General features: G+C 44.3%; 1 protein-coding gene and 1 long non-coding RNA gene across 2 annotated transcripts in view; one reads left to right on the top strand and one right to left on the bottom strand.

Moving 5' to 3' along the window:
• Positions 1-13,260, top strand: part of CPED1 (cadherin like and PC-esterase domain containing 1) — a gene marked incomplete at its 5' end in the record, with an annotated part of 120,704 nt that overhangs the window by 24,878 nt on the left and 82,566 nt on the right. The window contains 2 exons of the mRNA XM_083574429.1: positions 6,237-6,343; positions 8,251-8,326. Of these exons, the coding sequence (XP_083430555.1) occupies positions 6,237-6,343; positions 8,251-8,326 (183 nt within the window). The remainder of the gene's footprint in view (positions 1-6,236; positions 6,344-8,250; positions 8,327-13,260) is intronic.
• Positions 1-13,260, bottom strand: part of LOC310744038 — an 83,513-nt gene that overhangs the window by 48,586 nt on the left and 21,667 nt on the right. The window lies entirely within an intron of this gene.

The following is a 13,260-nucleotide window of genomic DNA, read 5'->3' as shown; positions in this document are numbered from 1 at the left end:
ATTTCAAAAGTATCGTAATGCTGCAAAGAACTGTTAAAACACTGAACCCTTCATAAACATGCACAATAGGCATTTCTTTGAAATCTGTTTCCAGCCTTAAATTACATAATTAGGGTCTCAACCTCCACCACTCTGAAAGTACCAGAGTTTCTTTCATTTTGTAACAAGGTTCTCAGTAGTTCACAATTATTTGTAGGTACAGAACAGCTTCAGACGTTGATAACTGGTCACAAAAACATAGCATATCCTGCATTTATTTAATTTGTTTATTTTGAAGCGGGTTTCTGTTTCTTATGGATGCGAAGATAGTCTTGAAAATGTGTGAGCCCTGGGTGCTTTGATAATCCAACAGGTTTAGCTTACAATGTGGAGAATGTAGTTGCACGGGTCTAGATAATTTTTCCAAGCAAACCTTTTGGCCAATTCTATCCATTCCCCTCCCCCTTTTTTTTGGTCAAGGTAGATGGGAGGGTGGATGATTGGCACCTATTCTCATGCAAACAAACTCTGCACAAATTCTAGATATATACAAATTCCGATGTAAGCTAGCTGGAGGTTCAAAAAAGCACACCCAAAGGCATATCCCACTGAAATCAATGAACAGCATCCCCAATGGATGTGCATTTTGATCCATGTCCTTTTAATATATATATATTTTTAATACTTTTCAGGTTTATACATTTCATTAATTTTACAATCGTTTTCAAATGTCAAAGTTTGACTCCCTTCCCCTTCTTTCTGCAGTTCCTTAAATTTATTTTTTAATATCTTCTGCATACCCAAATTCATTTAATTATCTACTTTAAATATATACTCTTATGAAGCTGCAGATTATTACAATAATCTTGTTTTTTATCTGTTTGCAATTTATCTGTAAATATTCAAGAAACCATTTCCGTTATTTTATAAAAAGTTTGCTATCTTGATTTTTTATTCTTCTGGTAAGTTTCTCCATTTCTGCATATTCCATCAGTTTTTATATCCATTCTTCCTTTGCTGGGACTTCTGCTTCTTTCCATTTGGGGGCAAGTAACATTCTTTCCACTGTAGTTGCGTACATGAACACGATTTCTATACAATTTAGGTAGTTCTGTCCCTATAATTCCCAAGAGAAAGGCTTTTGGGTTGTTGTTTTACAAACGTTATTTTGAACATCTTTTCCATTTCTGCTAACCCTAAATTAGTGGTTGCGTGACTTGGCCCAGTAAACAGAATCAGTTACATAAAACATTGTTTGCAATAGGGACCCGGTTGTAGGAAAGTCAATGGGTAAAGTCAATGGGTGAAGGTTCCCACTGTACTAGGGTGAGGGTTCAGAGCAGCAGCTAACAGTATGGGGAGCTAAGAGAGATGTGATTTCAGAGGGCAATCTATGATTCTATGATTCTAGGATGGTTGGTGAAATATACTCACAGTACATAACAGTTGGCATGCTGGGGCATTATCAAATGTGCTGCTGGAGAGGTTCCGGCCATGGAGGGAAGTCGAAAATGTTGTAATCTGCTTGCAAGGGGAGTCAGAAGAAGAAGAAGAAGAGTTTGGATTTGATATCCCGCTTTATCACTCCCCTTCAGGAGTCTCAAAGCAGCTAACATTCTCCTTTCCCTTCCTCCCCCACAACAAACACTCTGTGAGGTGAGTGGGGCTGAGAGACTTCAAAGAAGTGTGACTGGCCCAAGGTCACCCAGCAGCTGCATGTGGAGGAGCGGAGACGCGAACCCGGTTCACCAGATTACAAGTCTATCGCTCTTAACCACTACACCACACTGGCTCAGAGTCAGAACTCGGGAGCAGCTCTTTCTCATACTATAGTCTCCTTGGATGCCAGAGGCTATTCCAGAAAGAAAGAAAAAGCGCTGTAGTTTTAGGTTCAGATATTCTGGAGGGAGAAGTTCTGGCTTAGAAACCAGCTCTTGACAGATGCATCCAGTATGTAGGAAGCAGTACTTGGGACTGCCAATATGATGAGCGCATTCTGCAAAAGTTTGAAGGTTCATCCAAAGTACCAAGGTCCAGGTCAGAAACAGAAAAGCACGATGTGCTAGGATTTCTGTTATTTGTTTGCAGTTGCAAAGGTGTCTTCATCTTGAAATAAATAGATGTTGGTACATCTTTCTTCTCGTTAGGCGCTTCTCATGGCGCCTTAAAGCTGTAAAGTCTCGTTTATTTTCCTCTGTTTATAGAAGTGTTCGTATATTCATCCTGACAATGTTTAATTCGTTCCATGGACACAGAAGATAAATAACAATGGTGCTGTGAATGGAGAAGGCACTATTCCTAATGCATATCAAGACAATTCTGTTGGGTAGACTCATTCACGTTGATTAACAGAGTTGGCTGGGTTACATTTATCTTTCTGTCCCTCTGGATTAGCCAGATGATGTCTTCCTGTACTCTTGATTCTTCTGTGGGGTGTAAAACTGGGATTGTAACAGCTGCCCAGGGGGAAAGCAGGCATCTTTTCTGTGGGATCATCTTGTAGCGATGGCAGGATGTTGTCAAGAGAGCAGAGTGCTGCCATTTGATGTGTGTACCTTAATTAAGTCTTCATTTATTTTGCCTGTAAAGGAAAGCTAAACAGACAACAACGGTAGCAAACCCAGCATAAATTCAGTTTTACGTCAGGCTTGTGGCTCTCATTCTGTTTGTTTCCCCTCCATTTTAGGGTCTTCAAAATTTAAATACTGTATATACTTTTCCTATATACTACCATTCATACAGAAATTTTGCATTATTACCGTGATATCTAAATCTAGTCAAATATCCAAATCTAGTGGACCTATTTGACTCTTAAGATGCCTTAGTCAGATGTATAGTCAACAAGTTGTATGTTTTACTTTGCTTGAGATTGTGGAAGGAATTTGTGTGTGGTTGCAGCTGGCTCTTATATACTAATAAATAATGATTTAATAGCCCTCTTCATATCTTCAGTAGCTTGTTGCTATAAACAGAAACAGTACTGCACAGTTGTTTATCATTGCGATAATCAGATTTTAATAGCTGTCTCTTGCCTGCCACCGAATTCTTGCTTCCAAGATGGATGCCACAAAAGTTGGCAACTGATCAGGAAAAAAACCCCAGCCAGGCCTGCCCTTGTGCCTTTAATAAAAGTTTTCAAAAATAAGCAGGTGATAGCATGATGGTGAATGATGATGATAATGTCTGGACAGTGACAAGTTGAAAAGTTGCAACCTCCCATCTGTCCTGGTAGATACTTGTCCCATAACTGTGGCGGTTTTTGGAGACATCTCTCAAGTCAGGAGTAAGTGTTGGCACTTGAATTCCTGGGACAGCTGACAGCTGCCCAGGGCTCCAGTCCCCCAGTAGTTGACACTCGCTCCAGTCCCTCCACAATGGGCAGCTGTGGCTGTGAGTTTTAATTTCACACAACCCCCTGGAGCAACATTACGGCAGGCATTCCAGGGCATTGTGGGAAAGCAAAATGGCATCTCCCTTGGAGTGTTCTTTGCTGTGTGGCAAGCCTAAAGGCATATCCTCCAACATTTCTCCCATGAAAATAGGGATGTCCCCTCCAACATTTCTCCCATAAAAATAGGGATGTCCTAAGGAAAACACAGGGACGCAGGTAGCGCTGTGGGTTAAACCACAGAGCCAAGGACTTGCCAATCAGAAGGTCGCGGTTTGAATCCCCATGATGGAGTGAGCTCCCATTGCTCGGTCCCTCCTCCTGCCAACCTAGAGTTTGAAAGCACATCAAAGTGCAAGTAGATAAAGAGGTACTGATCCAGCGGGAAGGTAAACAGTGTTTCCGTATGCTGCTCTGGTTTGCCAGAAGCAGCTTAGTCATGCTGGCCACATGACCTGGAAGCTGTACACTGGCTCCCTTGGCCAATAAATCGAGATGAGCGCCGCAACTCCAGAGTCGGCCACGACTGGACCTAATGGTCAGGGGTCCCTTTACCCTTTACCTTTAAGGAAAACAGGGATATTCTGGGATCGAATCAGAAACTGGGATGGCTTCTGTAAATCCGGGACTGTCCCTGGAAAATAGGGACACTTCGAGGGTCTGTAGAGGAGGCACTTTGCCCAGGTCACCTTCATTCTTCGAACCACCCCTGTCTCAAGTACACATTTCATGGACTCTGTTTATTTTTTTCATTTCATAAAGTTACGCAAGGTAGTTTGCAATGCCACAAAGGGCTATTTTGGGGGTTTCGCACTTTTCTTCTATACGATGCAAAATATTTCTGAAAGTAGCCCAGTTTATTTTAAGCCAGTTTGTCCTATGAGGTCTTTGTTTTTGGTTCCTCCGTTTGCAGAATAATATTCTCCCACTCCAAAAGCTCTTCGGATGAAAGAATGTTTGCCTTTCTACTCCTACCAACCCTTTGTCCATCTGCATTGCTTGGCCAACTTAGGCATTCCAAGTGGTTTGTTCAGAGGGCAGCGTTCTGAAGAGCATGTGAGGAGAGAATGTTATCTTGCTGCCATCTGCTATCTTGATGAAAATATTGAGCCGCCTATCTATGAGAAGCCAGTTGTCAATATGCTGCTTTATGTGTACAACACGCTGCCGGGATCTAGACTGCTTGAAAAGGAACATTAGCAAGCAGATCTGGTATGATCTGATGTACGGAGGGTGCCCCCTAGAGGGCAGGTGAGGGAACAGGAGGAGGGGGAAAAGGATCCTAGCATCAGTGTTGCATTGCCAGGCCAACATTCCTTTTCTTGCCTCCCGAGCCGTATAAAATACACCCATGCTTATTCAGGTAAAGGAAATATGGAGCTAAGCTGGCCACCTTTCAGTGAAGCTAAAAGCTCACCAGAGTAATTCCTGAGATCTGTATTCAGAGTGGTGCTGAAAACGCCAAGGTTGCAGGTTCGATCCCCATATGGGATGGCTGCATAATTTAACAACAACAACAACAACAACGTATTTATATGCCACCCATCTGGCTGAGTTTCCCCAGCCAACAGAATAATAATACAGTGGTACCTCGGGTTAAGTACTTAATTCTTTCTGGAGGTCCGTTCTTAACCTGAAACTGTTCTTAACCTGAAGCACCACTTTAGCTAATGAGGCCTCCCGCTGCTGTCCCGCTGCTGGAGCACAATTTCTGTTCTCATCCTGAAGCAAAGTTCTTAACCCGAGGTACTATTTCTGGGATAGCGGAGTCTGTAACCTGAAGCGTATGTAACCTGAAGCGTGTGTAACCCGAGGTACCACTGTAATAATAATAATAATAATAATAATAATAATAATAATAATAATAGCAATGGCAATAAAGTATCAAACATAAAAAACTTCCCTAAACAGGGCTGCCTTCAGATGTCTTCTAAAAGTCAGATAGTTGTTCATTTCCTTGACATTTGATGGGAGGGCGTTCCACAAGGCAGGCGCCACTACTGAGAAGGCCCTCTTCCTGGTTCCACATTCCTGCATTACTGAGGGTTGGGTTAGATAATCCTCAGGGTTGCTTTGACTCAACAATTCTGTGATTCTGTAACATATTATTCCCGGCAAATACACATTTATACCATCTTTCATCCAATGAGCTCAATGTGACATACATGGTGGTTCTCCTTCTCTCCATTTTGATCCTCCCAGTACCCTTATGAGGTAGCTTACGCTGAAAGACTGTGACTGGTGAACTTTATGGCTAAGTGGGCCTTTGAGACATGATCTCCCAGGTTCTCTCCCACTAAGCTGCATTGGGATTGTACTTTCATTTCCCATCATAATACTCTTTAGCTGTGGTGATTTGAGTTTCAACTTGTGCTTCCCTATGAAATTTGATTTGAGTTTCAAATTGTGCTTCCCTATGAAAATAAATATTTGGTCTATACAGGCAAAATAATTCTGACGAGAACTGAGAGGAGTCTTTAGCTGTACAGAGATACCCCAGGTTAAGAACTTAATTTGTTCTGGAGGTCTGTTCTTAACTTGAAATTGTTCTTAACCTGAGGTACCACTTTAGCTAATGGGGCCTCCCGCTGCCGCTGTGCAATTTCTGTTCTCATCCTGAAGCAAAGTTCTTAACCCAAGGTACTATTTCCGGGTTAGCGGAGTCTGTAACCTGAAGCATCTGTAACTGAAGCATCTGTAACCCAAGGTACCACTGTATTAGTAAAAGTTGTGAAACTCTGCACAGGGTCATGTGAGGCCCCGAATCTTGTGTCCGACAAATTCTGCTTCATAGCAACAAATACAAGTGGCACCTGGACAATTTTTTAAAATAGTTGTTTTCTATTGTGTTTCTCTTTCTTTTGTACAGATGAATTAAGCTCTTGGGATCTTCTGATTTGCCTATCTTCCAGCAAAGCCGACCATGAAAGTTGCTTAAATAGAGTAGAATCGCATGGAGCAACATTACTGCAGAAGGTATGGTTCAAAATTGTCATCTTTGTTTTTGACATGCCCTTAAGTAGTTATTGGCCCAACCAGTTAGATGCTAGTTCTGGCACCTTTATCGTACGTTTTTAGTGTTATAGCTATCCAACCGGTATGGGAATTTGCTGGTGTTAGAGGAGGACCATTTTGTGAATGATGTCTCAGGCGCAATCTGCAAAAACTCTACTTGAAAGACCTCTGAGAATAAGACTGAAAGAAAACAGCCTCCTGAGATCTTGGAGAATTTTTGCCAGGAACAGGCAACACTTGTTTCAATGAGGCTTTTGTGGCAATGAAAATTGCAGGTGCTGAGGGCTTGAATTGGATTGGGCCTGCAATAAACCCAGTGCTTTTTTTCTTTAAAAATGTTTAGGGGTACTCTCATTTTCCTACTCACATTGAAATACTGCCCCTCAATGAGGCCAAACCTAAATTCACAAAATGTTTAGGGATATTCATACCTCTGTGTCCCCCCAGAAAAAAGCACTGTATAAACCCATGCTATAGTGTCTTAATCCGGCAGAGCCCCTATACAGTGGTACCTCAGAAGTTGAACAGAACCTGTTTCGGAAGTCCGTTTGACTTCGAAAACATTTGGAAACCAAGGTGCAGCTTCTGATTGGCTGCAGGAAGCTCCTTCAGCCAATCAGAAGCTGCGGAAGCTGTGTCGGACATTCGGGTTCCAAAGAACGTTCACAAACCGGAACACCCACTTCCGGGTTTGCGGCATTCGGGAGCCAAAATGTTCGACGGCCAAGGCGTTTGGCTTCCAAATTGTGACTGTACTGGCAAATTAGAGAATCATGGAGTTGAAAGGGACCCTGAGGATCCTCTAGTCCAGCCCCCTGCAGTGCTGAAATATGCAGCTGTCCCTTACAGGGATCAAACCTGCAACCTTGGCATTATCAGCACCACACTCTAACCTACTGAGCTATTGTGGTGTGGGGCACAAGAGCCCTGCATCTGAGGGTGGAACTCTGTGACTGACATCACCTGAGGTTTGGCCCGAGTCAGCTACTCCAATGGTCTGACTCATTCGAAGGCAGCTTCATATCCTGGGTGCAGGGACATCCCAGCATTTCAGGCTAAGGATCTTGAGTAAAAGACCTCTGAAATGCTGGAGAGGTAGCTTCTTGTAGGCTTGATTCTGGAGAAGACAGCTTCGTGGAGAGCTGTAAGCACATGTTTAATTCTCCCCCTTTGATATAAGTGGAAAGCGCAGCGGCTTAGCTTTGGCTGGATCATGCCCACTGAAATTTCTACACGATGCTGCAATAATTCTTTGTTATCTGACCTAGATTGTCGTAGTTCACCTCACCCACAGCTGGAATTCATCTCTCACACATTGCAGTAAAAATATAGGATTCCAAAGAAATGGACACAAATGTCTCATTGAGGCAAGAACGCTTGGGAACAAAAGGAAACAAAGTGTGCAACATGCGCTCGGCATTTTGAAAGGATTTAAGTGGGTGTCACAAGTTTTCTTGCCAGGGCAGGCTTGACTTTAAGATCTTTTTTTTTTTAAGGCTTTATTGCCCTTTTATAAACATCTAGCATAAACATCTCTCCTAGGCAATTGGCAGTTGTATCCATAAATAAACCAAATGCCAGTAGGGTTTTGGACTGAATGCCAAAGAGGGAACTTGCCTCAATTTCTGATGCCTTGGGGATGTTCACACCTACGTGACTTGCAGTTAAAAACGAACAGGATTTAGGGCTGATCGAAACCCTCAAGATAGTTTCTGTCCATTTTCTCTCCCCACGAAGGGAATGAGTCCCAGCTAATATCTCTGGAGCAGCAGAGCACCTTAGTGGCATCCTTGACTGCCACAATAAAAGTGACGCAGCAGCTACGAAAAGGAAACGCCAATGATCAGAATCTCTCCCATTGTTTTCAGGCAAATGCCATTCCCCAAATACAGCGCCTGCTTTGCAGAAAAGAAGGGTTATGCCAGATAGTCAGAACATTTCCAGGTAACATTCTGATTTATTCCAATGGACGTTGGTTAATTTTTTAAAATATATATATATATATTTGTGTGTTTGCTGGAATGTGAACCCACCTTGGCTCATCTTGGGTCGCTCTCGAAAATAACCTGTTACTCATAGTGCCAGGGCAGCCCATCCCATTTTGCCACCTGAGGGGAAATAAGAATGAGCTGCCTCCTGCTCCCCTGGCTGCCATATCCTGTCCCGTCCCCCACCTCCCTGTCTTCTCCTGCCCCCCACTTCTGCTGCCACTGGAACGCCCCCTCTCTTGCCGAAATGCAGCAAAAGGGGACATCCCACGAAGCCTCCCCACTTGTCTTCTCCACCCCAGCGGTGTGGAAGACGAGTGGCAGTGCCATGTCCCGGAAGTGGTGGGGCGGGCAGGGAGCTGCCTCTTCTGCTTCTGCCACCTGAGGCGGCTGCTTTACCCCGCCTCATGTGTGGACCAGCTCTGCACGGTACTTAAAGGTCATTCAGAGGCATTAAAGCTATTCAGTGCTCTTGTGATGGCGTGGGATTCAGACTTGGATGCTGAACCTGAGGGATCCCGGCCTGCACAGGATTCCCCGCCTCCAGAACCAACTGAGCTGGGGCTGGGGCATGAGCCTGAAGGGTCCTCACCTGTGCTGGCTCCTCAGGTGCAGGCACCAGCTGAGTCTGCTCTGGCCCCTGAGGTGATGGAGGACCCATTGCCTGCAGGTGCTCCACTCTCAGCCCCGTCAGAGGAGGCTGAGGTTGCCTCTGGGTCTGGTAACCCTCCAGCCTCTCTTGAGCTGCAGAGGCTCAGGGCAGAGAGGCAGTGGGAACTAAGTTCCCGCAGGAGAGTGCTTGCCTCCAGGCCAGGAAGGGCGAGTCACCTGTGGATTGGGGCCGCCCTATGCCTCAGGGCAGATAAAAGCCGGCCAGCCCCAGTCGCAAGTTGCGGGAGCAACATTGTTGGTAGCCTGTTCCTGCCTGAGCTCCTGACTTGCCCTGGCTCCCTGCTTGCAAGCCTGTTCCTGACTTCACCCTGCTCCCTGTCCTGCACCCAGCTTCAGCTACTATGGACTGCCTCCACGTTGCACCTTTGACCACGGACCGGACTTGGACCTTGCTTCTCGGGTAACCCACAGGACCAGCACAGCTCTCCATGCATTGAAAGAACGTGTGTGTCTGGTGGTTGCCCTGGGAGCAAGCAGACGAGCATCACTGCAAACATGCCCTGCTGTCTGTGCATTCACAGTGTGGGAAGGGCCTCTATGCATCTTCTTCTTCTTCGGCAATCACTTGTAGCTGAGTAAGATTGTCTTCCATAAACTCGGTTTTAACAGTGAGTCCATAAGTGACTGTGGAGGGCAATCCTGAATCCACACATGCTTCCACAGTGGGGACATAAGTTTCTGGGAGTGAGTTGAACACGGTGTGGATTTGCCAAGCGTGACTTCCTCTTTGTGTGTTTCTCCCTTGCGTCCTGAGTTCGAGTGTCTTCAAAGTCCATGACACCTTTGGTAATGGCTGTTCTCCAATTGGAGCGCTCGCAGGCCAGTGTTTCCCAGTTGTCAGTGTTTATACTACATTTTTAAAGATTTGCCTTAAGAGAGTCTTTGAACCTCTTCTGTTGACCATTGGCATTACGTTTACCATTTTTAAGTTCAGAATAGAGTAGTTGCTTTGGAAGATCGTCAGGCATCTGCACAACATGACCAGTCCAACGAAGCTGATGTTGAAGAATCATTGCTTGAATTATTGCTCATGCAGGAGGGGACACTGGTTCAATGAGGGTCTCCCCTTTTCATGGAAGAGTGCTAGGGGCATGCACACTTACACTCATAGTGCCCCTGCAATATGTGCAGATGGCTTTGTTGTGGCTGCATTGGAGAGCAAGGCTTGTCAAGGAAGCCCCATGAACCCCCATCACACCTCCTTCGGTGAATGAGAGAGTAATTCAGACGCCCTTGCCAGACAAAGGAGAATGTGGCCGTTCTAGGCTTGCCCTAAGGCCTGATTCTCCTTGAGGTATCAATCCTGTTAGTGATGTGTCCTTTCAGCCCGAATGTGTAGGCTCTCCTGACATAATGCTCCTCCATACGGAAAACAACAAGGTAGCTACTTTTGTCGCTGCCATTGGTAAACAATTGGGAGCCAGGAATCCTTGCCAGGAATCTAGTGCAAATGCTACTGAGATCTACCAGCAGAGCCAGATCTCCCTTCTGTTCTAGGGTCAGTTTCTGCATTATTGCATGATGTCTGTGGCCCACCTATCAGTGGCCCCAGTCCTACCGCTCACCACCTGGCCCGGGGCGGGGCCTGACAGGCCCATAAGGACTGCTGCTGCGGCTACCACCCAGGAGGACTCCCCTGCTCAGTGCCTGAGGGCCCCAGTCCTGCCACTCACCACCTGGCCTAGGGCGGGGCCTGATGGGCTCTATAAAGGACTGCTGCCACTGCTGTTGCTGGGCAGAGAGGGCTCCATTTTGTTTTGTTTTTTGTTTAAATTGCTGTTATTTTTTTACCTATGCCTGTGATATTAATGCTGTATTCTTAGTTTTAGATTTAGACTTATGTGGAAATTGTTTCCCATTTGGTTGTGTATTTGTTTGATGTGGTTTATTTATTGTTTATGACTTTTGTAATTATGTAAATCTTGTTATGCTGTAAGCCGCTTTGAGCATTGTTTTTTAAACTGTGGAAAGGCGGCATGCAAATAAAAAATGATGATGATGATGATGATCTGAATTTTCTGGGGGAAGGATAATATTTTTAATGGTTGAGCATACCCAGTCCCTCCAAATGTCCCTATTTTCCAAGGACGTCCCTGATCTAGAGAAGCTGTTCTGATTTCTGATTTGAAACCAAAATGTCCTGCTTTTCCTTCGGCTGTCCCTATTTTCATTGGAGAAATGTGGGAGGATATAGAGTTATCCAGCCCCCTGGTTGTCTGAAGGCAATCCTGTATGGGGAAGGTTTTTTTTAAAACGTTTTAATATATGTTGGAAGCTGCCCAGAGTGGCTGGGGCAACCCAGCAAGATGTGTGGGGTATAAATAGTAAAATTATCATCATGGAATGGGACGTCCCTATTTTCATCGGAGAAATGTTGGAGGATATGCATACCTGGGGGGGAAATGAAATTAACTATTACATTATAAATGGAAAAGGATTGTTTTGGCGTCAAAGTGGCTCACACAGCCAAATGGCACACCAAGGAGTGTCTTGTTCTTGCCACCCAGAGTCCTCTCCCACACTTGAACTTTAAAAGGGGGAGGGCTGAGTTATCTTAGAAACAAGGACATAGCCTGCACATTTATTCAAGAGGAGCGATTTCAAAATAAAAATAAAACACTTTCCTATTGTTTCTCTATTTTCCCTTGGCTCTTCTCCTCAGTCAGGATATCCTCCCCTGTATCTGCTGTGTTGATTTAACTTTAGTTTTCCTGGCAGCACCTTTCAAATTAGCATTCAGAGCAAGGATTACGGCTTGGAATTATGAAGTTTTATTGCCCGGGGTCACGTGCAAAATCTTGGAAAGGAAATTGGAATGGGCTCCTTTGGCTTGCTGTTGTGCGATGCATGTGATGCCTTCTCGCAAATTAATAGCTGTGCTCCAAAAAATGAGAAGTCACCGCTACAATGAGAGAACAAAATAGGGAAGAGAAAGAGGGAGAAAAGAAATGTTGAGTTTTCCTAACAGGGATGAGGCACAACAAAGCAGAAAGTTAAGGGCATGATCTAGCTGTGTGAAAACCATTTGATTTTTTTAATGGGAGAGGGTTAAGCAGATGTTTACCTCTCACATTGCAATCGATGGGAGTTTAAAGTGTTTCTTTTTGTCTGGATTTTGCCATCAGCAGAGGGTTGCTGTTGTTTTGGATGAGTAGTGATAAATAATGGCACTGTGACTGCTTCTTAAAAGTTCCTATATTTCTTAGATTTGTTCCGTCTTTCGCAATACTTTTCACATTGCCTCTGCAATCGGGTCAACCCAATTTCCCCTGTGTTTTTCTTTAACGTGCTTTCAAAACAACAATTTTGCCACTGGCAGCCTTTCCCTTCATCCTCCGGCCCGATAGCAGCATGTGGTGAGTCTGCTGCTCAGTTTGGCTGCGAGCCATTGTACACTCCCTTAGCCCTGACAGAGACACTGTGTCTCTCTTCATCTTCGTGGTATCTTCAGCAACAAAAATAGTGTATCTAGACTGCAGATATCGACATGGCAGATGTTATGTGCTGAGCTGAATCCTAGAACAATAGGATCCAGAATGCAGCAGTCTGATTGGTCCACAGGAGCCACCCAATCCAGCTCTAGGTAGAAGTGAATCAGCGACCTGATTGGTCTACAGGAGAAGCCCGGAATTATGACGCAAGGCCCATTGTGTAAATAATGTATATATAGCTAGACATCTTGGGGAAAGTTTCATTCATTACTACTATGAGCTGAATAAAGAGCATGAAATTCACACTCAACTCTGAGTATATTTCAGCAGACATGGCTTGGAAGCTTCCTACATTTCTGGTTGCTTTGCTTCTTCTTTCTTCTTCTTTTGAATTTTATCTATAAGTTTCCAGAGTTTACAAATTTAACACAACATACATACTTTCCCATTGATATTCAATTACCAGTTGACTCCCCGCCCCCGCTGCCCCTCCATAATTTCTAGTATTGCTGCATATTGAAATTATCCTATTCCCCGTCCTTTCCCATTATTCCCAAATACATATTTTACTGCCACTTTTCATTCAAATCCTACCTGCGTTTTTACATGTTTACAACGATTCTTCAAATATTCATAGAATCACAGAATCGTAGAGTGGGAAGGGACCCAAGGGTCATCTAATCCAACCCCCCCGAAATGTAGGAATTGGTTTGCAATCCTCTTTCAAACCTGCTTCTTCTTGGTCTCTAAATTTCATAGTTACATTTTCGTAGTTAAATTTGCCAAT

This window comes from Podarcis filfolensis (assembly GCF_964270895.1).
Source record: "Podarcis filfolensis genome assembly, chromosome: 10".
In the NCBI taxonomy this organism is placed as follows: domain Eukaryota; kingdom Metazoa; phylum Chordata; class Lepidosauria; order Squamata; family Lacertidae; genus Podarcis; species Podarcis filfolensis.
The sequence above is the reverse complement of the archived record's forward strand: the minus strand, read 5'-3'. Positions and strand labels throughout refer to the sequence as shown.